This window comes from Pangasianodon hypophthalmus, chromosome 5, assembly GCF_027358585.1.
Source record: "Pangasianodon hypophthalmus isolate fPanHyp1 chromosome 5, fPanHyp1.pri, whole genome shotgun sequence".
NCBI classification, from domain to species: domain Eukaryota; kingdom Metazoa; phylum Chordata; class Actinopteri; order Siluriformes; family Pangasiidae; genus Pangasianodon; species Pangasianodon hypophthalmus.
The window spans coordinates 2,974,238-3,001,893 of NC_069714.1; the positions used below are offsets into that span (position 1 = coordinate 2,974,238).

At 36.7% G+C, this 27,656-nt stretch overlaps 2 protein-coding genes across 4 annotated transcripts in view; one reads left to right on the forward strand and one right to left on the reverse strand.

Annotated features, from left to right (window-relative positions):
- Positions 1-7,533: 7,533 nt before the first annotated feature.
- On the forward strand, positions 7,534-25,881 carry LOC113540146 (transmembrane protein 50B). The gene is made up of 7 exons (XM_026936426.3): positions 7,534-7,951; positions 13,378-13,582; positions 13,723-13,835; positions 15,609-15,676; positions 18,913-19,005; positions 19,347-19,404; positions 23,877-25,881. The coding sequence occupies exons 2-7, from the start codon at positions 13,484-13,486 to the stop codon at positions 23,920-23,922; spliced, it is 477 nt and encodes a 158-aa protein (XP_026792227.2). The 5' UTR covers positions 7,534-7,951; positions 13,378-13,483; the 3' UTR covers positions 23,923-25,881.
- LOC113540058 (glycerol kinase) overlaps positions 25,876-27,656 on the reverse strand; it is a 40,749-nt gene continuing 38,968 nt past the window's right edge. For all 3 annotated transcript variants that reach the window (XM_026936246.3, XM_053234004.1, XM_053234005.1), the window contains one exon: positions 25,876-27,051. In XM_026936246.3, coding sequence (XP_026792047.2) covers positions 27,038-27,051 — 14 coding nt within the window. In that variant the 3' untranslated portion in view covers positions 25,876-27,037. The remainder of the gene's footprint in view (positions 27,052-27,656) is intronic.

Sequence of the window (27,656 nt, forward strand, 5' to 3'; positions counted from 1 at the left end):
TCACATCCAATTGCTATTTTTGTCCTTCACAGCATGTTTCCCTGCTCCTGCCATGATATGTATTGGCTGTATAATACTAATACAACTAGCTATTATGCCGTATGTACTGAGGAACACTAAGAAATAAACCGATAACAGATTATGAATAGTAGATTATGAATATGATAGAATATAGAATGAATATAAACTGAGTGAGATATTTGAGATCCTTTGATTTAGTGTATAGTGTCAGTGCAGGGAAACACAATAAGCCTGCCATTCAACATTGATAATGTTGAATGTTGAATGTAGAATGAACTTTCACCAGAATTTTGCTTATGCTGAGGATTCACAACCAGACAAAGGAAGGTCTGTAACTTCCTTCTCTCTATTGTGCATCCACCATTATCTTAATCAAGATGTTCTGTTATACAATCCCAGATAATAAAAATAGCAGTAACTATACAATAGCAGTAATTATAATTATCATCATTTACTATATTTATAATGATTTGTACAGCACCTTTCATACAGCAGCATAAATTACTTCTGAGTAAATAAAATAGACATATAATATGGGAAAAAAATAAAAATTGGGTACAAAATTTTTGCATGTTATTCATTATTGTATTTTGTACCCAATTTTTATTTTTACCTTTGTCCATATTCAGAATTAGCAACTCAAGTTAAAAAGATGTGTCACTGGCATAGGGGACGGGCAAAAAAAAAAAAAAAACCTGAATAAATAAAATTTTAAAAATAAAATAAAAATGAAAACTGAACTTTATTAGTTATCATGCAGCTGGACCATGAACATTAGTGAGAATAAGAAAAGCACATATATTACTACACAACAGTTAAGGTTACTATACAAAATATATGTGCATCAGTGATGTAGTTTCACCCACGTTTCACGCTCCCTTGCTCTTGAAGTGGTCCTTAGAATTTTGCTAACATGCTAGCAGGCTAACAGTCTAACAGACTAAAAGGCTAACAGTGAGCAAAGTGGCTGATACAAGGGCTTCAATTTGCTGCTTTTAAACTGAGAGCTCCACCTCTTTTGGCCAGGTTCTTGCCTTCCAACTGGTCAGGTCCTGTCAACCAGGTAATGGTGATGGCAAACAAACAGTGGAAAAAAGAGCAGGGAGGGAGCACACAAATGCAAGCACACTGACATGTAACACATCCTCCCCAATGAGCAAACGCTTGCGAAAAAAAAACCTTTAAATACAACATAGGGTTACCACACAAACTCTTCTGTTAGTGTTAGACTGCACGTGAAAGTGCTTTATTTCTGTGTTATAGTTTTGTACTAGTAGGGACCATCTCATGAGCCTTTGATTTTGGTTGTACATACGGGACAAAAATACCAGCAGGTTATGATCTGTGTACACAATGATAGGTAGGGAACTGGAACTAACATAGACTTGCAACACCTCTTGCAACAAAACAGCTCCAGCCCCTACAGCATTTGTGTCAAGTTCAAGTTTAAAAAGCCTAGAAAAACCTGGGGCTGCAAGGGTCTGGATGGGCTAAGCAAAGACGTGAGGGAAGAAACAACTGTAGAACCCTGTCATACCCAGAAATCGTTGTAACTCAAGGCAAAGTGATGGCATAGGAAAATTTAAAATGACAGTTAGTTTAGCATCTACTGGACATACCTGTACATCCAGAACTACTTTCTTTGCATGGTAGGTAATAGTTGCTTGGGCGAACTCACACTTGGTCAAGTTTGGTGTCCGGGATGCTTGTTCTAGTTTTGTAAAAACCATCTCTAGCACATCTAAATGAGTGGGCCACTCCATAGTATAAATTAAATTAGCTAGGCCTTAAGGGGCACCAGCAGCTTTAGTTAGGTGTATACCGGGAGCCAGGGCGCCGGACATAGCAGGTAATCTTAGGGTCTTAGGCAAGCACAGGTTTTTAAACATAGTTTTTCATGTAGGAGCTAATGATATATGCCTTCATCAGTCAGAGGTTACTAAGAGTAACATTGTAGAAGTGCGTAAATTAGCGAAGGCTATGTCCGATGCTGTAGTATGTTCTGGCCCTATCCCAATGCAGAGTGGCCATGTAGCTTACAGCAGGTTATGGTTGCAGAACTGCTGGATGTCCAGTTACACGCTAGATAAGGTAGATCCACTTAAAAGAAGAATAATTAGAGAGTAAAAGCTAGCACCCTGGTATAAAAAAGACCACTTGAAAATTAGAACGTAAATGCTCACTCAACTCACTCGACTGTTAGTCGCTAGCAACTATTCACTAGATATCCACTAAATTAGAGAGCAAATAAGTGCCTTACCTGTTCATCAGAAAAATAACTTTAAAAAATTATTTGTATTTTATTTATTTGGGTCAGTTTTTCAGATATTTGTAAGTGGAAAAAGGCCAAGAAATACAAGAATCTGATTGCTTCCTTCAGCCTCACGTCACTTGCTAAGTGAATGAATAGGAAGCTTCGCAAAGTCCAGCAGGTAGTGACACAAAAGGTAGCAGTCATAGCAGCTGAGATGACAAGAAGGGCAGAAGGCAATTTCAGTCATTTCCTGTCCTGCAGAGATATACTGGAGGTGTCCTGGGCAAAAAGCTTCAGACGCGAGTAACTTTGAAAACCATAAATTATTTTAAGTTTAACTTTCACCGATTGTATTGTTATGCTCCTGCCACAATATTTTCTGGAAGCATTTATACATATGAGTACACAGCAAACAATGCATAGGTGTACTCACACACACACACACACACACACACACACACACACACACACGGACCTCACAGATGGCCTGTCAGAGCAAGCAGAAAGCATCTTCTCATCCTCTTGCTGTTGATTGGTCTTGCAGTCTCACTGATAATTAGTGCTGCTGAACAGTACTGAACTTTACAGGGCTTACAGGCTCCAACCTGAGCATCACACAAATTTCCTCACATCATAACACCAAATGTGGATCCCCAGAGACCTTCAGAGACTCAGGACATTTCCCACTACTGTAATAATTTGAGACAAGTTTTAAAAAATCATATAAAATACAGTACATATTTAGTACATATTTACTTACATATTTAGTCTGTCAGTATTTTTGAAAAATTCGACTACACACAATTCTAAGCTCATCTCATAACATAGAGTATCAGACAGACATGTTTGGTGTCTGAACATTACACTGGAGATGTTTGGTGTCTGTAATGCTTTGCACCGGAGCTAGGAGGCTAATGTAGCTAACAAATAATAGAAGTCTGTTACTCCAAATCTTCAACATGAACACATGTCTAGATCATCCATCTTCAAGTGTCATCGTTAAATATACACTATATGGCTAAAATTTTGTGGACATTTCACCATCACACCTATATGTGCTTGTTGAACATCCCATTCCAGATTTATTCCCGCTTTACTGTTATAATAAGCTCCACTCTTCTGGGAAGGCTTTCCACTAGATGTTGGAGCGTGGCTGTGGGGATTTGTGTTCATTCAGCTACAAGAGCATTAGTGAGATCAGGCGCTGATGTTGGTGAGGAGGTCTGGGGTTCAGTCGGTGTTCCAGTTCATCCCAAAGGTGTTCAGTGGGGTTGAGGTCAGGGCTCAGTGCAGGACACTCGAGTTCTTCCACTCCAACCTTCACACACCATGTCTTCATGGAGCTCGTGTTGTGCACAGGGGCATTGTCAGAATGGGAAAAAATGTGATCTCAGTGACTTCGACTGTGGTGTCTTTGTTGGTGCCAGACAGACTGTTTTTAGTATTTAAGAAGCTAATCTCCTGGGATTTTCAGTCTCTAGAGTTTACACAGAATGGTGTGAAACACACACACACACACACACACACAAAAAGTTTTTGTGAACAGTAGTTCTGTGAGTGGAAACAACTTGTTAATGAGAGAGGTTAAAGGAGAGAGAAAAACTCTTTACTATAGTTGTGAGCAGAAAAGGATCTCTGAATGTACAGCTGTTCACAGTTTTATTACAGGAACTACTCTATTAAATGCTATCTAGCTAACTAGTCACAGCCTATCAATGATGGATAATACTTTCAGTTTACAGTAAGTTATAGCTGCTAGCTAGATCGCCGATGCTCTATAGGTGGATGTGACAGCGAGAGGACTTCCTTTTTATAGTCAGGTTTCTTAGAGACAATCTTGAAAACTATTCTTTTGAGAACAAATTGTAACAAAATATGTTTAGCTTCATAGCCTAATAATATCAATTATGCAGCCAGTTGTGGTTTTACTTGCTAGATAGTATTATTGTGGTTAATATAGCCTAATTAGAAAATGTTAGCTATGTGTTTGCAGATCAGACTGACCTGAAATTACTTTAAAAATATCTGTTATTTTTCTTCATGTAACAGCATCCTCTTGGAGGGCTTTTCTTTTCCATGCCCTTCCCTCTGTGCTCTACCTGGTCACGTTTTCTCTATTCTCCAGTGCATTTACATATGTTGTTTTCTGTTTCATGTTGTTTTTATTTACTGAAGCCAGATGGAGTTAAGGCTAATGATGACCAATAGCTTTGCAAGACTGGTGGGTTCATTTATAGTTTACAGTTATTAATTATTAATATTATTTATAGTTATTAACTATATATTTATTTGACCAAATAAAATTTGTAAACAAATAAAGCGAGCAGGCCAAATCAGTTGCAAGACACGCCAGGCCAGTGGGATTTCTCCCAAATCTCCAGATGGCCAATCTTGGCCTGTATCCAAGTTTAAATATTTATTACTTATAGTGTTCTTATAGTCATTAGCATGTTTGGAACTGAACAGGTTCCGAACTTCATTGATTCAAAAACAAGTAGGCTTTTAAATGATGTGTTCTGTTGGTGGAACATTCAGGAATAGAAAGCTTTATGGCTCTAATTATTAGCCCAAATATTACCGTACATTTCAATAATGTTCATAAATAAATCTGTACTGAGGGGTCTGTGGAATAATGTTACAGTGTTACACGGTGAGATTGTGTTCATGATCATAGATTACAGCCAGTCAGATACTGGTAGAAGCTAAATGAGGTTCTTTAAGATAAGCAATGATTTTATTAGTTTGCTTTGTGGAATAAAAGTATGTATTGAAGCATTGGGTCAGTGATTTTTAAATTTTGTTACAGTTTTCTTATAATTATTAGCCTCTTTGACTGGTCGTTTGAATTAAATGGGTTTAATCAAAACCTCAATAACCCAAAAACAAATTAGCATATAAATAATGTCTGTATTGTCGGGTGTTCAGGAATAAAAATCTCCAATAAATAACTGCAATGTTACTGTACACATTGAATAATGAGCATAATGTTTGAATAGCTGTTTGAATGTTGAATGGCTGAAGGGGTCAGTGAAATTTTGTTTCCCAGCTAAAGGGGTAGTGTTGCCACCTCACAGCTCCAGGGTCCCAGGTTCCAGCCTGGGTAACTGATTATATGGAGTTTCTCATGTTCTCTCTGTGTGGATTTCTTCCTGGTTCTCTGGTTTCCTCCTACCTCTGAAAAACAGCCAGTTTTTGGATTGGCTATGATAGTTTATCAGTTTATCTATCCAGTTCAAAGCACATCGTCAAGTTCACTGACGACACCACAGCATTCGGATTCATCAGAGACAGTGACAAGACATCGTACAGAGAAGAGGTGGAACGGCTTACAGGCTGGTGCAAGAACAGCAATCTGTCTCTGAATGTTGACAAAGCAAAAGAGATGATTGTTGACTTCAGGAAGTCCTGCACTGATCTTCATCCCCCATGCATAATTGGCTCCACAGTGGAGAGAGGGATGAGCACCAACTTCCTTGTTTTATTTATGTCCTATCAGCACTGTGTATGCCATACAAGTTTCTTGCATCTTGGGTCCAGGAGATATGTTATTTCATCTTACTATGTACTGCACACTGTATATCACTGTGATGACAATAAAATCTACTTGAACTGACCGGTCTCCAAGCCAGGGTGTATTCCTGCCTCACGCCTGGTCTTTCTGGGATAGGCTCCATACCCACCGCAAGGCTGACCAGGATAAAGCGCTTACTGAAAGCGAGTGAGCAGGAGTGAGCTAAAAGTGTCCCAGACTGCAAAAGCAGAGACTGTTGAAGGCCTGGTTATGAGGAAATTGAAGTCATCAGCTTGGAATGATGGTTTTAAACCTTTCCAGTTGAACAAACAAAACACCTCAAACTGTTTCCAGAGATCATCAGTTAACTTATATCTGTCAGTATGTTGTTTCCTAAACACTGGGATTAATAAATATCCTAACTTTTGTGACATGACAGGAAGAACCCTCAGCCCCTGGTTATAATGTTGATTAAAATATAATGCACAGGTTGGGAACCTGTGATCTAATGTATGCAAAATGGTAACGCTCAAATATAAACACATAAGGGGCATAAACATAAACATAAGGGGTGACAGCAGTCTAGTAGCAGTCCAGAGGCCTGCTGCACGAAGCCGGGTTTCGGTGGCTACTCAGGCAAGTCTGCGTTTAGCAAACTCTGGTTTTTCACTCTCAACAAGGTGGTCTAATGGATAGAGAGTCGGACTTACAACCCGAAGGTGAACTTGAAGGTTGTGGGTTCGAGTCTCAGGTCCAGCAGGGATTGTAGGTGGGGGAGTGAATGACCAGCGCTCTCTTCCACCCTCAATACCACGACTGAGGTGAGACCCTCGAGCAAGGCACAGAACCCCCAACTGATTAAAAAAAAGGCTGCCCACTGCTCCGGGTGTGTGTGTGTGTGTGTGTGTGTGTGTGTGTGCACTTGGATGGGTTAAATGCAGAGCACAAATTCTGCGTATGGGTCACCACAAGTCACTTCACTTCATGGTAACGTACACTACGGGGCTAGCCTGCTCCAGAGTAGCTTTTATTCTGGGTAAGACTTCGCAAACCCAAATTGGACCAATCAGCTGTGAGCAAAGTGAGATAACTCTGATGCGGGAAAGTTAACCCTTTAGTGTTTATAGTGATGCTTCACAGTTTGTGGAGAATCCTCTGGAGGGCAAACAATAAGAAGGGCACTTGGAAGGGAAAGAATTTTTAGTGACAGACACAATCCCCTGTTTTTTCTCAATGACCATCTGTATGAAAGATATTGATATTCGGCAGATGGTGTAGTTTATTAAAACCGTCACGCAGAAACCACGCGTGCTGCACCGCAAACTGTGTGTGTGTAGCTTTGCGGTTCTTTGCGAGTGGTACATATTTACATGAAGTGGCATTATTTCTGTCCTAATATAGTTTCATAAATTGATATATTTTATTAATGTTTAATTTAAAGAGACATTTATATTAAATGGAATGAAATGAAATATGTTGAAGTTATAAGCTTTCAATCTGTTTATTCTCACTGTGAGCCTATAAAAGTAAACTTTTACACAGTCAGGAACTTTCCCCAGCTCTGTGAGCCGCAGTGGTGTTGCTTTCTGCAGGTAGTGTGGGTTTAAATTCCTCATATTTCTGCATAATGATTTCTTGCTCTTCAGCCGGAAGTCTGTTCACCTGCTTTTCTCCATCTTGAACGCTATTGGCTGTTTGCTGCACGCGCTCGCTGAGTGAACACTGATTCAGGGTTAAAACTGAGGAAGTTGATAACCAGCGTCATGAAACCTGTTAACCTTCATTAACCCGGGCTGGATTTGTTTGGTTTTGTCAACTCAAAACTTACTCTTCAACTCTGAGTTTGTTCAACTCGCTTCGTGCAACAGGCCTCAGGCTTGTAAAAAAAACAACAACAACAACAAAAAAAAACAGTAACAAGCCAGAGGAAGCTTTCTGAAAACCAGCTTCTTCCTACATGCTACCTACAAATCCCGCCCCCTGAGCAACGATTGGACAGTTCCTGCGCTCTTCATCAGGATTGGCTAAGCTGTTGGCGGCCCGTTTGAAGGTTGACCTACTGACCAATCAACGCGCAGGAGGAGGCGCTGCGGCTAAAAACACACAAACCCCTGCGTGTGAAGGACGCGGTTGCACCTTGTGTCCCGAGCGGAAGTGTTTCAGAGGTGAGCAAAAAGCTAGGATAAATTATTTTAAAACACTGTAAGGCACGTATAATCCTTTCTTACACAGTTCAGGTGGTATTTGCGTTCATTTCTCAAACATATGGCTACACTAAAGGTCTGTTAGCAGGGAATTAGTCTGGACTTTCACTTTCACTTTGGCTGAAGAATCTGTGAAGCTAAGCTAACTGGCTATCTACATACTGTCATTGTTTCTCTTATTTTTAGTTTGGCGTGTGTCTATTTAAAAAAAACTCTCAGTGTAGCAGCAGCAGCAACAACAACAACAACAGTAATGTGATTGTTATATAATATTACTACTAAGAATATCTAATATGAACTTTGACCTATGACCTTTAGTTTTGGTTATAAGGTATATATTATGTTATATGTTATAATGGTTATAAGATGCGTCCTGGTGTCATGTATACACATGCAACATTCTGTCATTAACATTAATGTTACATTTCAGAAATGGAAAGTACTTTATGTAATGTTTTAACAGTAAATGCTGGTCGTGATATTAGGGGCTAAAATCTAATATCTATCAATAAAACAATGAAACTATTAGGATTGAGCAATGTATTACGTCTAAGATCATTATAAGATCTCATCAATTGCCTAATAAGAATGATGGGGTAAGGTATCTCTCTCTCTCTCTCTCTCTCTCTCTCTCTCTCTCTCACACACACACACACACACACACACACACACACACACACACACAGATTACACTTAAAGACAGATAGGAAGCTGAAAATGATTTCAGCGTCTTTCGTTTTGTTTAATTTGTACCTTGAGTGGAAAATTTGTGCTTAAGGTAATGGTTAAGGTGAAGGCTGTATTTCATGTGTACTTTCTCAGTCCCTGCTGATGAAGTGTTACAGATGTGTCAGCTGAAAAATATCAGCCCAGTACACATGAAATCTGCTGAGGTGTTTCCCTCTGTGTAATCACATCTTTTTCACTGATTGACTCCATGAATCTACTGCGGCTCAGAAGAATCAGCCTCCAGACATATCTAACATTACCTGACTTGCTCTCTGAGATAAGAGGTAAAACCTCTGAAGTCATGTTCCTTAGATCCCAGAGTAGTGCTTCTGATATTCAGGAAGTATACATTGATCCGCAATGTCAGATTCAGCACTAAGATCAAGTAAAACCAGGACTGCATCATCCATAGCTCCTGCAGAACCGGAGTCACTCTTAAAACACTCAGCATCGCATCAGAAGACAGACTGACAGTGGTACGAGTTGATTTACCCTGAGTACCTTAAAGCCAGTTTTACACTGTGTGATTTCACCAGACTTTTAAGATCATTACTTTTCACAGTGTATGAGATGGCCCCAATACAATTTTGGCTGAATTCTATAACAGACTGTGTAATAACACATGTTCTCCAAGTCAGATTACATGGAGATCCTGACATTAAAGAAAAGACCTGAAAATAAAGAAAAGCATTTATGTTTTGTCATTGTGTCACTACTGTGTTTGTGGCTGTCCTGTGAGTTGCATAATCCTATGCCATCGTCCCATTGGTGGCTTTTAGACGTCATAGCAATGCTCACACTCTGAGATTTTAATAAAATATTTCTCACACTGCCAGCACTTTGTTGTCAGCTGTCTTTGATGCACTAAACCAGCTGCCAGTGAGCACACCACATAATGTGTTCTAACACAGCTGATCTCAGCTCATGACCAAAGAATTCTTTTATGATGTGCGAGTTTTGTCTCCCACAAGGAAATCAAGCTGGAGAACTTGCAGTGTAGACCTGACTAAAGATCCACAGATCTAGATTTTTTTTTTTTTTTTGTTATGGTCCCAGAGGTGGACAAGTCACTAGCCCAGGCTCCTTAGACAAGTACATTGTGAGTACATTATTTAAACAGGAGATTATTTAACATTTAAACAGGAGAGGATAAGTACTTCAGGGACAGAATTTGAGTACTTGCTCATTTTCTCGTTTGAGTAATTTTACATCCCTCATCTAGTTTAATTACGTTTCTGGGCAACCAAATCAAGGAACTGGGCAAGCAGGTAAAGCTTTTATTTATTTGCCAGGTGGGCTAGCTAATGAAATAATGATTTGTCCACCCCTGGGACATGACTGTATTTTAACTGTTGATGTATTTTTATATCCTTTACCTTACTTGTGTAGGTCACCATCCATTTCTCTGTTTTGTCTTGAGTTGTTTGGTTCTTTGGTTTTTCCTTGGTGATGGATGGCAACCAGATTTTACCTGTGTGAATCATGTGTATAATAGACATGAGACGATACACTAAAGCCACGACACGAGCTATATCCTGGTACAGGCTTCACAAGACAATATGAACACAAAACATTACATTTTAAATTTTAATATATGTATTTTGTAATGACAACAAATCAAACCACTTGGGCTTCGGTGCTCTCACCCCCAAGGCCCAAGTTCAGTTCCCAGCCATGGAACCAACCCTGCACAAGCCCATCTAAAATTGGGGAGGGTTGCATCAGGAAGGGCATCTGGCGTAAAAACTCTGCCAAATCAAATATGCGGATCAATAATCCCCCTAACGGGAGCAGCCGAAAAAAAAAAAAAACAAAAAAAAAAAACAAATCAAATTAACCACATACAACAGGGTGTCAAATTCAAATTCTGCCCAGGTCACATCAGCATTTTTATGAGACCTTGAAGAGCTGTAGTCAAAGTCTATAAGTGTCTTTTACATAGTCAACATATTCTATCAACTAACACTAATACTCTATAGACTCTCTAGGATGTTTCTATAAGATAAAGAGGGCTAACAGAAACTATTAAATTGTATGCACTATAAGGTAACAACCTTTATTAAACTGATTATAATAAAATGTTTTTATGAATGCATTTATTTGTTTAATCACATTTTATCTGGACACCAGCTGCTGTGATGAGAAACAGGATTAGCCCGTTCGGATGATGCACTTTTCTTGTTTCTGTTTGAAAGGTGCTAGTCAGATAGCTACACTATATGCACAGAGATATGGGGTGAGAACCAGTGAAGTAGCTGCTGGAGTTTACAGCAGAAGGAAAGTACATCAGGATTTATAATATAAGGTGTAATTTTCCCCTATTGTTTATTAACATTATTTAAATTTTTTTCAGTGTTATAATGTATTTCATGGCAATGTTGTTAATGTGGAAAGATTGTTTGACGGTAGATCGCTCCTTAAATGATTAAAATAAAAAGTATGTGCCATCACCGCTCCTACTGCTGCCTGACATTCACCTGAAATGCACGAGCACGTCACACCTACCAATTTAATTGCAAAGCTCAGGAAACTAATCATGATTTTATTTTCTATATTTCCTCATGCCTCCAAAATTAGTTTCTGCGAGTGTGACTTACATCAAGTAACAAACTATTGCAAAGTATGTAGTGAACACAGACAAGCAGAGTGATACAGTGAAATGTCCCAGTGCTGTTATAGTAAATATCAACACTCCTGGAATACTCAAATCAAATTAGTGGACTGGAACTAACTGTTGTATAATTTACTTTATATATCTTCCTGCCCACTGTCTTGAAAGGCTGTTGATATTTCTGATGTTGATTACAAGCTTTCGTACTGATTGTCTTGGATTTGCAATGTATAGAGAGTCAGTCTGGAATGCTTCATGCTGTTGAGGGAGCAGGATACAACTAAACCCTCCAATTTTCTACCTTTCAGCTCAGCCAGCTCTTCAGTGAAATGTGTTCTCAGAGCAGAATGCATCTTCTGAATGCGCAGATTACTTTAAAGAGCTGCCTGCTGAGAAATTGTCTACTTTTTATAGCCACTGATGGAAGTCAACCTTTCTAGGCCCTCTTCCATGAGGAAATGAAAGTGTTTTTCAAATATTAGAGAGCATGTCCTGCAGCCATTTTTCCCTAATATACCCCTGTGTTCAAATGTATCACCGGATGCTACATGCCCTAATTACTGGTGGTATGGGGGCATTTTTCTTTCCCGATATAAGCTGTATAAAGAAAGAAGTCTGTTGGTTTTGTGCATAATTATGCAAATGCAAGAGAAATCTGCATCATATTTTCTCATATGTGGCGGAAGTGAGCTTCCATAGGTGTCGTATAGATGAGTGCTTTTGAATAAAATCAAAAATGATAATACAGTTTCATGTTTTGTTTCATTTTTATGGAATTTGCTGGAGTTGCTCTTTAAAACCTTCTTAGTTCTTAGTACTACTTGGAAACATCTATTTAGTACTTAGTTAGCTCTAGTTATTTAACAGATGGCCAGGTCATCTCATATTATTAGATATCGTGCATGTGCATGCGTGTGTTTGTGTGTGTGTTTTTGTATATTTGTCATTGTACAGGGTTGCTGCTAAGAATTGAAAATATAACATCATTTTGCTTCGTTTGAATCTGTGTAATAATCTGTATTTCATAGTGTTAATCATTATTTTATAACGGTAAAAAAAATTGTAAAAATTAATAAAAAAAACAATCTATAAGCAAGTGTGTTGTAGTGTGTGTATGGATATAATTAATCTAATATTGAATGTGGATAAAATTTGGGCACCTGGTAACACAGACCATCAATCTGTAAATAAGCACTTTTTGTTTTATAATATTTGGAAACTGTCATTACATTCAACTCAACTTATTTTAAAGGTTATTTTAAAGGTATTTAAATGTATAGTATATCATACATTTAAATAATATTAAAAAAACAGTAAATATGTAATGATAACCTGTTTCTGTCTCTGCTATGAACCTGGTAATTTCTTGGCTTTTTGTGTTTTACTAAATTGAAACTAAAAAATCTTACTCAGGCGAATTATGTGCAAAGTCTTTCAGTACGCATGATGAGATTGTGAAACTGGAATGAGCTACAAAGCAGGTGTTGTGCAATCAGAGACTGTCTAAGTGCATATTTTTTGTCACTTTCTATTGAAGTTCTGGCTTTTTAACATAATAGGTGTCTCTAAACTTGATGAGCAAATGGCAGGCCTCGAGATATGCGAAACTGATTCACGACATGCTGATAAATGTGTAATAACAGGCTTTGCACTTCACCGCACAGAAAGAAATGCATGTTGCTTCATTTCCTTACTGCAGCATTCTTCCCATCAGAGCTTTGCACACAGTTCCTTGTTAAAAAAAAAAAAAACAGTAATTTCACATTCAGCTGGCTGTCGCCTTTGTGAGGCGAGTTTCAGCATGAGCATTACGCACTAGCTCAAAAAAAGGCAGAGACCCATTTCATAAAATATAGACATGTGGGATTATTTTATTGTTTGGTTGCAAATTCGTTTTGACTTGAGGTGTAAGTCAGTATATGGGAAGATACATTGTGCTTTAACGAACCACCTTGGACTAAACAGGATCAAGTCAACATTTAAAATTGTTATAGGTCTGATTTGTCTGATTTTCAGATTTAAAAATGAGATTTGTTTGTTATTCCAGAGTGATAACTGCATTCGGAGGAGTCCTGTCTGCAGTGTGTGCTAATGAGTTGAACACACTGAGGTCAGGAGGTGTGTAAGCCAGACGGTGGAGGCCCGAGACAGACATGGCTGGGTTTCTGGATAACTTCCGCTGGCCTGAGTGCGAGTGCATCGACTGGGCAGAGAGGAGGAACACCGTGGCCTCCATTGTGGCTGGTATTCTGGTAAGCCTGTGTGTGTTTGTTTGTGTGTGTATGTGTGTGTTCAAGTTTCTGAATATTATTTTCTGAAAGCACAGATAAACAACTATTTTATCAACACCCCTATCTCTCTCTCTCTCTCTCTCTCTCTCTCTCTCTCTCAGTTTTTCACAGGGTGGTGGATTATAATCGATGCTGCTGTGTCCTACCCAAATCCAGATGATCTAAATCATGCTTTTCACACATGTGGGGTTTTCTCTACATTGGCTTTTTTCATGTAGGTGTTGTTTTCTCATAACAATAATAATAATTCACTTAATTTTTAGAGTCTCTCTCATACTTGTACTCAACTGCGGAGAATAATTTGTTCACAGTAAACAGCGCAGTAAAAGAGAAAAATTTTGGTAAAAAAAAAAAATTAACTCAAATTAACGGCCACAAATTATATTTCATAGAAATAACATACCATGAAATTATGTTAACATGAAATTAATTACTAAATCAATACTGGTACTAAAACAGGTGAAAATCTAAAATCTGCAGAGAAGAAAAGTTTCTACAGAATGGTTATGTATATATATCCCAGAACCATCCAATGAAGCAACATGTATTTTAAACTGTAATTTAAACATTTCCAGGCCTAAAGCTTTATTTTCTGGTCTACATTCTAATGGTCTAATATAGTTTTTAAATCCTTCATCTAACAGGACCTCCAGATTCAAATTCCTCATTCTCTTAACTACAAACCTCACATAGTCACTTGTGGAATTGTGTGACCATCACCGTTTGATTCCTGATTTCCCCTGTTTGTGCATTTGCTTGCGATTGTGGAAGCAGGAGGTGAAACATGTTTGAGGAAACACTTTATCGTCTCATTTCCGTCTCCTGCATTATCCTTGGCTGAAACTGCTCGTGTCTGTTTCACCGCCAACACTGCTGTTCTTTATTTGTTTGTTCTGCTTGGCAGGATTGCCAGGCCTGTGTTACAAAAGCATCTCAATGGTCATTCAACACCAGCCCAATACCAAAACTCAGAATCTCCCCCCACCAAATCCTATATACAGATTAACGATCATTGCAAAATATGATATATTATTTAAAAGTAACATTATACAAGCATTTTACTGAAGCAGCTAGGAGATCAGGCAACAAAATACTCTCATACTACATAGTATATCTTAACACATGCATACAGTGGGGTCCAAAAGCCTGAGAGCACTGGGGAGAATGCTTCTGTTTTTACAAGCTTTTCTAATTAATTCCAAGTTTTCTTTACAATTTATATTATTGACAATTACAAATAATATTAGTGAAAAGTAGAATCTTTACAATATTTTCATCAATTTCAGAGTTTCTTAGACTTTTGTTTGTCCCCTTTTTGCTTTAATGACAGTGTGCACTCCAGCTGGCATGGACTCCACAAGTTTGTGCAAAACCTCATGATCCATTTTAGATAAAAGCTATCAGAGTGTCGTCTGAACACATGCTTCAGTAGAAGAGATTAGACATGAAGAAAATCTGACCTTTTGTACAAAGCAGTTAACATGCTTAATATTACACTTTTGCTTACATTTAAATAGGGACCTAAAAATAGTGAACAGTCTTGAATATTAAATATTCAAGATATTACTTTCTTTGTTTTCAATTTTAAATAAAAAAAAATTTGCAATTTACTCCATATGTGAGATGTGAGTCACGTATGTCAGTGTAGGCGTTGCATGGAGCATTTATTTCTGTGATTTCTTGCACTACACTAAATGTTACTATGATCAGGAGTTACCACTGTACAATCAAAGAAAGTTCAGTGTTCTTTGTGCTCTGCAGCACCTTCATTAATTTTTTTTTTTTTTTACGTTTTAATCAAGGCCAGAATATCAGAAATATTGTATTTTATAGTGTTTATATTTAACAGCATAAATACAGCTCAAGTGAAAAAGAAAAAAATGCTTTGTGTGCACACTGTGCAAAAGGCCACATTAACACACTTTATACTAGAGTACCAATAGCTCCCACTTGAGTATGTGTGTGTGTGTGTGTGTGTGTGTTGCAGGATTAATGCTGTGTCAAATGCTCATGTCCGTGGGGACACATACGGAGAGGGCTGCCTCGGCCGGACAGGTATGGAGACCATAATGCATGTACAATTAATGAGTGGTACTGCAGAAGTAACAGTTTGTACTAATAGGATTTTTGTAATAGATTGCCTGTAAAATATTTTCATAAGCCATGCATTAAAGTATATTAATAATGCAGCGCTTTTGAAATCTCTATTTTGGTTAGTCAGAAGGTGTTGATTAATTTTCTGTAACAGCATCTTTGACAATTGTTTCAGGTGTAAAATTTATAATAATGTGCTTGTTCTAATATGACATTGTTTCTGTAGTAACAACTTACACAGGGGCAGTGAACATGCCACATAAACAGATTTTAAAAATATGTGTAATTGTTCATATGGTAAGGTTTTCTGTGAGGAGACGTTTATTTTGCATTTTTGGAAGGAGTCTCCAGTGTCAGCACATTGTAACAGATAAAGCTATAACTTCAAGTTCCACAGGAAAATTTTCGGGACAGAGAGCTTTGCAGTTTCCTTGTACCCTTATTGACTCCTGGTGAGGGAACGACAGGTTATAGCTGCTATAACATAAGTGATAACAGGAATTAACTTGTTTCATGGACATTCCACAACATTAAACATAACTATAAATAGATTAAAAGTACATCCTGTAAATAAAATATAAAAAAAATTGTTAGCATTTTATAATTGCTCTTGTATATAAGAATTTATTAAAAAAACGGCATTGATTATTTTCTTATAACAGCATACCTCGTCAAGATTTATTCCTTACTTATAAGTATGTAACACACCATCATGTAAAATGTGCACTGGCACACATGATGCTGAGACTTTAACACTGTGAAATGAAATAAGACATAAATAGAACGAAATGACTAAGACAGGAAGATAGAATAGTATGAATAGTATGAAATATTATTGCCTCAGTTGTGTGTATTTTGTATAAAACCCTGACATCTGTAATGAAAGAAGGTCCCATTCTTTATCCTCCTCAACAAATCTGTGTGAGTGATTACTGAGGTTTGTTAATGGGCATCTGACGATCCTGAAAATAGCTTCACTGTTCTAAACTGTAGGTGAACTTTATTTTAATGTGGTTCACTGAAACATAAAATACAGTAGTACTGATATACAATACTGGCTTTTCTCTTAGCCATAGTGAAAGAAAAAACAGGCATTTCCATAAAAGAATACCAAAAGATTAAAAATGCTTGGAGTTCCTTTTAAACAGCAGAGAGAAGAAAATGGTTGCATTTCAGCATATAGCTGCATGTTTAATATTTACACTTTATACCCTTTGCTGAAATTACAGAGGAAATGAGCTTTAAATAATGTGATCGTAGATCAGAGCATTCAGTTACTAAAAAAACAAGACTGCATTTAGTGGCACCTCAGCGTTAACTCACTCTGACTGGCTATTAAAAGATCCTGTTTTTCTGATACGTTGACCTAGTTTGACTGAATGTAGCATTAGTGACTACAGCTACATGGAGAATCATCATTCACCTGTAATTAAACTTCACAGAGTCTTATCATTATATCAGGAATTGTGGCTTCAAATCAGCTCAGTCTCAGTGGCCCTTATTCATCAAAGCTGCATACGGTCAAGTCAGATAAACAAATCCCACTGTCATTTTCACCTTAGGCGATCAATGGCGATATGTCTGAGCAGCCTGACGTCTGGCTCGAGCGTAATATTTTTACAGCCTGAAAAACGTTACAGCCTGACAGCCTGATTTGTAGTTACAGCAAGAATGCAGGTGAATAGTTTTTGGGTTTTTTTACACAATAGGTATCTTTACCGGTTGTTTGCTGATATTCTTACAAGCATTTTTTGTATTGAAACTTTATTAAAAAATTTAAATTTATTTATGCAAATGAGACTTGATCTAATTAAATATGCATAAATGTTCATACTTAATTAAATCAAAAATCTAGTTTTTGTTTGATGTTAGAATTTAAATATTTATTTCATGGTGAAATCATTCTTAAGAGAAAGAACAAATTGTATAACCAACAAAGCACCATGGGTTCTAAAATATGTATGAAATATAAATAGGTTATAGGTGTATGTACATCATAAAAAGAGATAATGTGGTGGACAAACGCAGTGAAAAAAGAAAATCTTTCTTTTTATTACTACAGTTTAAGAAAAGACAAGCTATAGATAAAATTTATCCAAAAATCTGAAAAATGATTGACATTTCTACTTATCTTGCCCTAAATAATCAAAATCAACATCAATATTTATAGCAAGTAAAGTGAGTAGAGTAGTATAAATAATAATAATAATAATCATAATCATAATAAAATAGCAGATAACACTGATCAGCTCAATGGCGCATAATTGAAACTCTGACTAAAGTATATTTAATGGGTTTTAGTGTCAGTGTGTGATGTGTAGATGTGAATCAGAGGCACAGTCGTGGATCTCGATCAGCTCATTAGTGGTCTAATTGAGTAATAGATGCATTTGCGCACAAGAGTCTTGAACAGATGAACCACAGGCCTGGGAATATAATTACATATCAATATTAAACATGTAAGACATGATTTTATTTATTTTAGTTTTTCAGTAGTCTTTTCCCTGTTTGGTTAATTTTAAAATTGTAATTGTAATTGTTTAGGATGAAAACTTCACGTATATGTAATTAAATCATCTGACTTTAGATAAATCTGTTAAGTGAAGTTAAAGAAAGTACAAATATATACGTAACGTAACTGTCTATATTATAATTATTTTAGGAAAAATAAAAGATTGCAAAAGACAGACTTATTGGACCTTCCTTTCCTCCTCTGAAATTGTGTTTTAATTATTGATTTTGTGCTCGCTGTTATGTCATTTCTGAGGATACCTCTCATGCAGCAACCTCAGACACAAGTGCCTCTAACTCAGCTTTACTGAATCTGGCTTCGACTCTAGTCTCCTGAATGTTTTCCTCTCATCACAATACCTACGTAGATTAGGCCATGTTTTTAATGTAAGTTAGATGAGGTGATTCATCATTTGTCATAAAAAAGGGAGGGATTGTTTTGATGTCATGTGACAGTTTTATCAAATTCGTTCATTGTGTGTGCTCAAATCTGCACTCGTTTCCACACAGCTCTGATGAATAAAGATCAGTGTCTCTCTGTGTCCTCATCTGTCCCTCTCACCGTTTTAATTGCAGCTGGTTTAAACAACTCACTTGTGAAAATTTAGACAAATTCTGACTTTGCTGAATGAAGGTCATTGTTTATGTTTATCTGGAAGTGAACTGTCCATATCACAATCTCTTAGGTGCTCGTCTTTGGCTCTTCATCGGCTTCCTGATCATGTTCGCCTCTCTCATCGCCTCTATCTGGATCTTGTTTGGAGCTTATGTTGCACCGGGTGAGTTTCTTCCTTGGCTACAAAAATGTTCATTACCTCATCCTACATCTTTGTAGACTATATTTGACACAAAGTTTATCTATTCAGGAATACTACTACTACTACTACTAATAATAATAGTAGATTATTATAATGTAAAACTAATCAAATTATAGTATGATACACATGAACCTTGTAACAACTGTTTTTATTTATAATTATGTATAAATGTTATGAATAAATAAAAGTGTCTAACACAGAACAGATAGCTGAGCATTTGTTACTCATCTGAAATTTCCTTATGAGTCTTTTTACAACAAAGCGCATTCAAAATGTTGCACTTTTTTTCTGTTCTCTGTCAGGACATACTGTGTTTCCCGGATTGTCTGTGTTCTTCCAGAACTTGTTAATATTTTTCAGGTGGGTGTGCTTGTGAATGAATTTTCACACTTTATATTTATATACATGCTTTCATGCTTTATATTTAGATGGAAAGAGTCTGACTGGTAACTTACTCCCATTTAGAAGACTGAAGCAGCTATCAGGCCAGCAGTGTGATAAATAAAATGCAGAAAGAGAGAGAAAAAAACCTCAGTAGTAGCCTATGCAAGTAGAGGACATTGAAGGGGAAATTGCATGAGATGCCTGTTTATAAGATTTTCTACCGTATGTAGTTCAGTAGGATTCACTTTTGCTTGTATCTCAATTAGGGCTGCACGATACTGAAGAAGAATGAGATATGGGATAACTTGTTAAATAATGCAATATGCGGTACGATAATGCTGTAAGTGTGTAAAATCAATTTATATTATATTTATATATTTGAAAACTGAAAATGACATAACTAACATACATGGTTCATGTTCTTTTGTGGAAAAGGAAGCATTCTCTGCTATCTTCGCCACCATAAGTATTAAAATCATTCGGTTATCGCAAGCCCTTGAGATGTACATATCGCGATATTTACATTTGCGATATTTAGATAATTTCGATATATTGTGCAGCCCTAATCTCAATTATAAGTACAGTTCTAGCATTTTAAAATCTGGTTAATTTGCATTTAAATAATATATAATATATTATTAATGAATATATAAATAATCATAAATAAATAATATGGTATACCAATGCATGACAGTGAAAAATATGTTGATCTTTATAGCAGTTTTTATTCTTAGCCTACTAACTGATGTAAATATAATATTATAGTTACAATATTCTGCAACTGCAAAAATCTTTTTTTAGAGCACACAGTTGAAGAAACGAACTGCTAGACTGTATGCCGGATGACTGTATATTATCGACTATCAACTGCCTATTACACGGTTACTGTAAAAATTTACTGGATAGTAGCCGATAACATAAGTCAAGTGTGATAGCCTCTCAACCTAATTTCTTTTTGAGGCTATGTCATTATTAATGTCATTCTGCCCCACCAGATTCTGCAGTCACGAGCCTCTGCTTCAGCAGTTATTCTTATTTAAACCTGCCTGCATCAGTTTCTGTCAAACTTAGTCGGTTCTATTCCTCAAGAGGGAGGAACAGAACATGCTCTCTCTCCCCGGTCAATCACAGCAACAGTTTCCACCCTCCAGCCAGCTCTCTGTATCACACAACAGCTACAAACTGGGGCAAAATGTAGTGATGAGCAAGCCAGAGGCGACGGTGGCAGGGAAAAACTCCCTGAGATGATATGAGGAAGAAACATTGAGATCACAGGCGTCTGTGAGGTAATGAATGCAGAAAATGGCAGATGGCACGTTTCTTCGAGATGTTGCGCCCCTGTGATGCAGCATGAGCAGCAGTTAAAAAAGACATGTTTAGCTTCATGTGTCTCAGAAACCATGGGTTAACATTCTCCCTCCCTAGCTGATAGCTGTCATGTGATATAGAGACCTGGCTGGTGGGTGGAAACTGCCAGGTGACCAAATTTATGAGAAACAACATTTGTAGATTATTAGGAGTCATTCATTTTACATCATAAACTATTTTATGTTGGAATTATCATAACCTGATTTAATATTATCTTGAGGAGACAGGCTGTATCAGGCAAACACCCTGCAATGGGAAATGAGCTCTTACTTTAGTTATTTGCATCATCCACATCAGCTAATGTCTCGTTACCTGAGGCAAAATCCACTTGCTGTATTTGAACATAAGCCTCATCGTCGTCTCTTCACTCCACTGATCTCTGTTCACTCAAACATTGGTGCAGAAATAATCACTCATTAATTCAGTCAGTTCAGTTCTGTTGGCCCATATTCATTATTAGATTATTCAAATGTTTAAAAATTTTGTTTTGGTGAAGTATATTTATGGTTTCTTGACATATAGAAGTCAAAGTCTGATATAAAAAGAAAAAACTCATTTTGGTCAAAACCCAATTTTTCATCATTTTTGCCAGAATTCAGCCACAGTGACCTCAGGTGGGTTTTCCCAGACTGGAATTTTGCTGTAATCAAAGACATTCTGTACATTCTGTCTGGCGTTTTGCATGTTCTCCAGGTGTGTGTAGGTGGATTGGCTATGCTAAATTGGCCCAAGGTGTGAATGAGTGGGAATGTGAGTACATGGTGCCCTTTAATAGACTGGCAGGGTGGACTCCAGGGTGGGCTCCCAGCCAGTGTTCCTGGGATAGGTTTCATATCTACTGCCACCCACACTGGGATAAAGTGCTTACTGCAGATGATTGAAAGAGTCTGTATGGCCTGAAGTCAAAATAACCCTGAGTTTACCTTGGCTACTCGCCCAAGAGCTGTCTAAGCTTTCCAGTTTGTCATTTGGCTGTCTGCTCGATAAAACTGAGTAAAATGCTAAAATAAGTAAATTAACTAAGTAAAATGCATGAGTAGCTACGTGTCTTCATTGAGCGTTTAATCTTGCGTAATCACTGCCATTCGCACCTCCGTTCCGGTTATTTGGTATGCTCGCCTTGCTGATACATTAATTTGCCATTTTATCACGTACAGCACTGTAGGTATATAATCACTGACTGTTACTGTATCTGTTACTCTGCACAGAGTGTCAGCCCCCCTCTAGATCATCCGTCAGTGTAAAGGGAGCACCTTAAAACCACTGCTGAGTGGTACACTGTGTATTACTGTGCATTTCCTGAACCCTTTATTAACAGTTCTTCCATCTCTGTAGATTTACTCATTATTTTCCACCGCACAGTGTGTGTCCGTCGTCCTCTAGCCTTCATCAGTATCGATTTCTTTTTTTTCTTTTTTCTTTTTGTTTTTTGCCTGCCACCTCCCCCTCATTGGGGGACCATTGAGGCTTTATTTGTTTTACTTTATTCATATTTGTAGATTTGTTGCACTTTGTATTTAAAGGTTAGTATGGGGTAATGGTGGGTGTAGGACATAAGGGACAGCACAGTAGACGAGATATGAACATTATCAGAGTAGTTGTTGGAATGTCAGTTGAGTTAATTAACATGCATAACACCAACTTTGGTTTCTGTGAATGTTGCGTGTATGTTTGTGTAATGTACTTGCGTGTGTTTGTGAGCATTATGCTTGAGCTGTGTGGTATGGCTTTGGTTGTGTTGTGTTTTGGTTTGGTTTGTCTGTAGGGACTGTATTATTAGCTATTGCAAAGTAATTCCCTGGTGTATGTAGGTGATGAGTGGTGTCCCAACAGAGTTAAATCTGGTAGCTTTATTTTTGATTGAGGCAGAGAGTTTTTTTCTGTTGTTATGTAGTCAATTATTAGGTTTTTCCAATGTGTGATATTAGTGATATTCTTTGATTTAGAGTTTGCTAGTATGGTTTTCTTGGCAATAGTTAGCACAGTAAGAAGAACTGTTCTATTTTCCTTTGTGATATTGATCCCACATGTATCTCAGAGTAAGCAGAGTGAAGGGGAGAGTGGGATAGTGTGATTTAGAAAATGAGATATTTCCTTAGTGATTTGTTTCCAGAAGTGCTTCACTGGTCTGCAGTTCCATATGGCATGTATGTAATCGTCTGTGTATTTCATGTGTACTGTGATGTTGGATTCCCTGTAGCACATTTTAAACATCCTACGACTTGTGTAGTGAATTCTATGGATTTTGTATTGTATCAGGTGCAGACTAGTGTTATTAGCTATGTAGGACATGTTCTGTAAAATTTGTGGCCAAAACTCTTCTCTGGGTGCGATTGCTAAGTCATCTTCCCATTTTTACATCATATGGTAAATGCAGAGTTGGATTTAGATATTATTTTATATATTTTGGATAGGAGTTTAGTTGGTGGTGATTTGTAGAAAGAATATTTATTTTCTAGTCCATGCTTCTCGGCTAGATACAGAAATTATGTAAAGATGTTGTTTTGCCATATGTGTTTAAGGGGCGTAATGCCTTTTTCTACCCATGCGGAGATATTTGTTATCTTCATGGTGTTTGAAAAGTCTTGGTTTTGCTATATGAGCGTGTGTTCAGTTAGTTGGAATGGTGAATTCATAGTTTTATAAAATGTAATTAAAAAATGGTGGTCTGGTGCTAGTCCCTTGATTATCCAATGATTGATGTGGTAAAGAGGAACTGTGAAACTGTATAACAGATGTATGTATAACAGAAAAGTGGTCTATATGGTAGGTCAGTTGCAATCAAACTTTCTCCTCATGTGGACCATTTCCTGGTTTTGTGAGAATGACACCACCAACCATGCCTCGGTCAAACTGATTGAGATCACATTTGTAATAATCCCCATTGTAATGTTTGATGTGAACATTAACTGAAGCTCTAGACCTGTATCTGCTTGATTTTATGCATTGTCCTGCTGCCACATGACTGACTGATTTAAATTATAAAGTGGACATTGAGTGTACAGCATCAGTTCAAAGTGTATTTTATTATGAGAAAAATGGAAATGGTGCTAATGAACCCCTGTCTCTCCATTCCGCAGCTCTCTTGTCTACAAGTTTGGAAGAACTGAGGATTTATGGGGCTAAGTTGTGCCAAACCTTTCATCTAAACCCTGAACTCTCTTTGCACCCTCAATCCTCACTTTGACCTCAGGTTTATATCAGTAAAATCTGGGCTGCAGACTGAATTTTCATACCCAAATTTTGAATTATTTAGTATAGTGTTAGAAATTATCCATTCTACATAATGCATTGCCTCAAGTGTGCCTGTCCTGCTGTAACCCATGTGTGTCATGGGTTTCTTTGGTCCTTTACATCAGTTTATATATCCAGCTGTTTTGCTTGTGTGTAATTTGTGAAATGAAAATATTTTCTTATAATAATATTTTTAAATGTATAGGCTGTAGTTGCCTTGAAACCTTACTGTGTCTAATCAGCTTAGAGCTACATGTACATGTATTGCACAGTAGCTAGAACCAAATCCCAGATCAATTAAGTGTTCTAGTCTTTTATTTTGTATTTTATTTTTATAACTTTTTAATGAACTACTGGCACTAACATAGCAACAGATAGTAGACATTCATGCACTGGCATTTCTATCATCATTACAACATGCACTGCAAAAAATTATATCTTGGCACATGACAATATCTTGAATATTATTTCTTATTATTCCATTATTTCTTATTATTCCATAAATGTGCATTATTTTTGAATAACCACATGGCTCAGACAGAAGTTCCAGCTGTAACATGAACAATAGGCTTTTATTGATGCGCTCATTCTAATACATTGTTTCTATAGAAACAGCTCATACACAGGGATTTGCAGATTGGACACGCCACATAATGTAAATCTTATAATAAACAGATTTTAAAAAAATGTGGTGAAGTTTTTTGTTAAGACATTTATTTATGGAAAGAGTCTCGAGTGTCAGTGCTTTGTAATGGTGTTTAGCCAAATTTCCCAGCACAGGAAAGTCTTCAGGAGTTTACCCTTTTTGGTAAAAATGGCAGGCTGCATTTTTTGAGAGAGAGAGAAAGAGCGAGAGAGAGAGAGAAAGAGAGGGAGAGAGAGAGAGAGAGAGAGCGAGAGAGAGAGAGAAAGAGTGAGAGAGAGAGAGAAAGAGAGAGAGGCTGGTGAGGGAACAACTGTATATCGTTGCAATAACGTAAGAGATAACAGGAACTAACTAACTTTTTCTTTAACTGTCTGACACGTGTCTGTCGTGTGTTACTCCTTACTCATGTGGCTATTATAAATAAAATCTAAGCTTATTCACCCTGTTTTGATGCTTTTACTCATTTCAAGCTTAAAATTTTCTTATTCTATTGGCAGATAATTTTTTTCCTAGAAATAAATACTTACGATTAGAAAAGTTATCTGCCAATACATCCAAACTATATCAAGCTTGAAATTAGTTAAAAAAAATATCTAAAAAAAAATAGGGTTAATAATCTTATGGTTGGTTTATTATAATCTTAGGATTCCTATCCAGTTATTTCACACAGAAATAATTAAGGAATAATTTCACTAGTATTTCCGTCTCAGTTATGTTTAATTTACAATATTTTATTGTAGTCAATTATATTGGTTGGTTTTCTTTCTGCCTTCCTCATGACCCGAGGCTGCACTGTCTGCGAATAGGACTTGATATTCACTTCTGAAATATTTTAAAGCAAGTAGTTGGAGAGTAGTTGAAGAGTTTGAGAGTAGTTGGACCCGTAATTCATGTGTTCTCTGTGTATTTTCTCTTAATAACCTTTTTCAGCTATATTCTAACCTGATGAAAGCATAACTGAGAGCAGTGCAGATGATTATTGATCTTATTGACTGATGGTTTAGATACTTTTTTTAAAATCTCTGCTTGCTCTTGAGCACAGAATCAATATGATGCATTTCTCACTTATTGTAGTGAAATTGTACAATTTTGCTTTTCTAATCAGCACCCAAATGTCATTTTTGTGTTAATCTAAAGATTTCAGATTTGTGTAGAAACTGTATTATTGTATGAGTGATCCATCGTAATAAAACCAGTCATTTGGAGCTGTCATCTGTTAGATTTATTTTAATCTTTTATTAAAAATCATCATGGACAAATTCAACAGAAAAATACATTTAATCTTTACATTCATTCATTCAGTTACTGCTTTAAGACCAGAAGGTCTGGAGCCTATCCTGGGAACACCAGGAATATGTCTGGAATTCACCTTGTGTGGGATGCGGGTCCAGCACAGGGATTTATTCTTTACGTTACAAACTTTCAGAAAACAATTGTAAAGAATTTTAGAATAGTGTTTTTCATTGTTTCTAATTTTTTTTTACATCCTTTTCCTAAATAAACAAGTTAACAAATAAATCAAAATAAAATCAATAAATTATTAATTGCATCAATGTAACTACATTAATAAGAATAATACCAATAATATTAATAACAAAGTTGTACAGCTCGTCAAACTATACTCATTCATTACATCCATTCCAACATCCACTCACACATCACATCCAGAAATACTGTCAGTCTGTTCAAGGTTAATGCTTTACTCCATTTTGATGTTTAGATTTTTGCTCAAACATACTGAATTTCAAAGTGGTAATTAGTTAAATTATTCACTAATTAAAGATGGACTTCTTGTGTCATTATCGTACTGTGAATTTCAAACCAGTTTGTCAAAAAGCATATGTTGTAATAAAGAAAAAGGTGGGAAGTAGAAAACAAACAGAATCAATGCATAGAATGACCAAATCATTGATTTAAGAAAATTGTTGGAATTCTCAATTGAAATTTCTTATTTAAAAAAAAAAGCAGGTTGACAAAAAATAGTCATTTCTTCTTGTAGGCTACTGGATCATTCTCTTTTCATTCTGCTTCTTGTTAATGACAAATGAACACACATTCAAAAATTGTGCTGAGGCAACTATAATTTGCACTCAGGGCATTTTAGCAGCCTGACCACAGAATGTCAGCATGGAATGAAACACATTTTAATGTAATTTCTTGAGGAGAGCTGGGGCTACTTGTATCAGAACAAAAAGGAGACAACGTACAATCAGACTCTGGCTCATGTACACTTGAAGCTACACACTTACTTAATCAAGCACCCAAGAATAAATGCACTTCGCTAGTTATGGTGAGCACCACTGCACAAATCTCTTCAGCCTGAATGCACGATTTTTCAGTGAGCAGCAGTGTTTCATACATCTAGTTCTGATAACCTGAAAAGCAGAAAAAACAAATCTCACTTTCTGACTTGGCTATAGCTCTGATTTACTAAAGGTCTGTCTGTGTATGTAAAAACATGATAAAAAAAAAGCATGGAAGTTTATATATATATATATATATATATATATATATATATATATATATATATATATATATATCTAATGTTACTGTGTAAGATGGCTATATAAAAATAACACATTTTACACAGTAACATTTTGAAAGTGTGAAAGTGCCTACAGCCTGAAAGTGCCTTTGGGAACAGTGACTGCATGTGCAAATTAATATACCTGAAAGGCTTGTTTCTGCCAGTTGATGACAAAATTAAACTATTTATTAAGTTTTAATAAAGAAAGGACAGTGAGGATTATATATTTGTATCTCAAAATGAAGTTAAAAACCAGTGGTAAACAGAACATGGACTCTTATTTTGCATTCATATTATGTTTTGAACTGTTTTTTGATGCGTCTCAGCCTTTAATTGGCATTATAGCCAGTTACGTGCTTGTACTGTTTCAGTTTGACTCGTCCAGGAATCCCTTAGAGATCTGAACTTGCTGCAGCTATCAAGAACAAACCGCACACACAAAAACCTAATTTT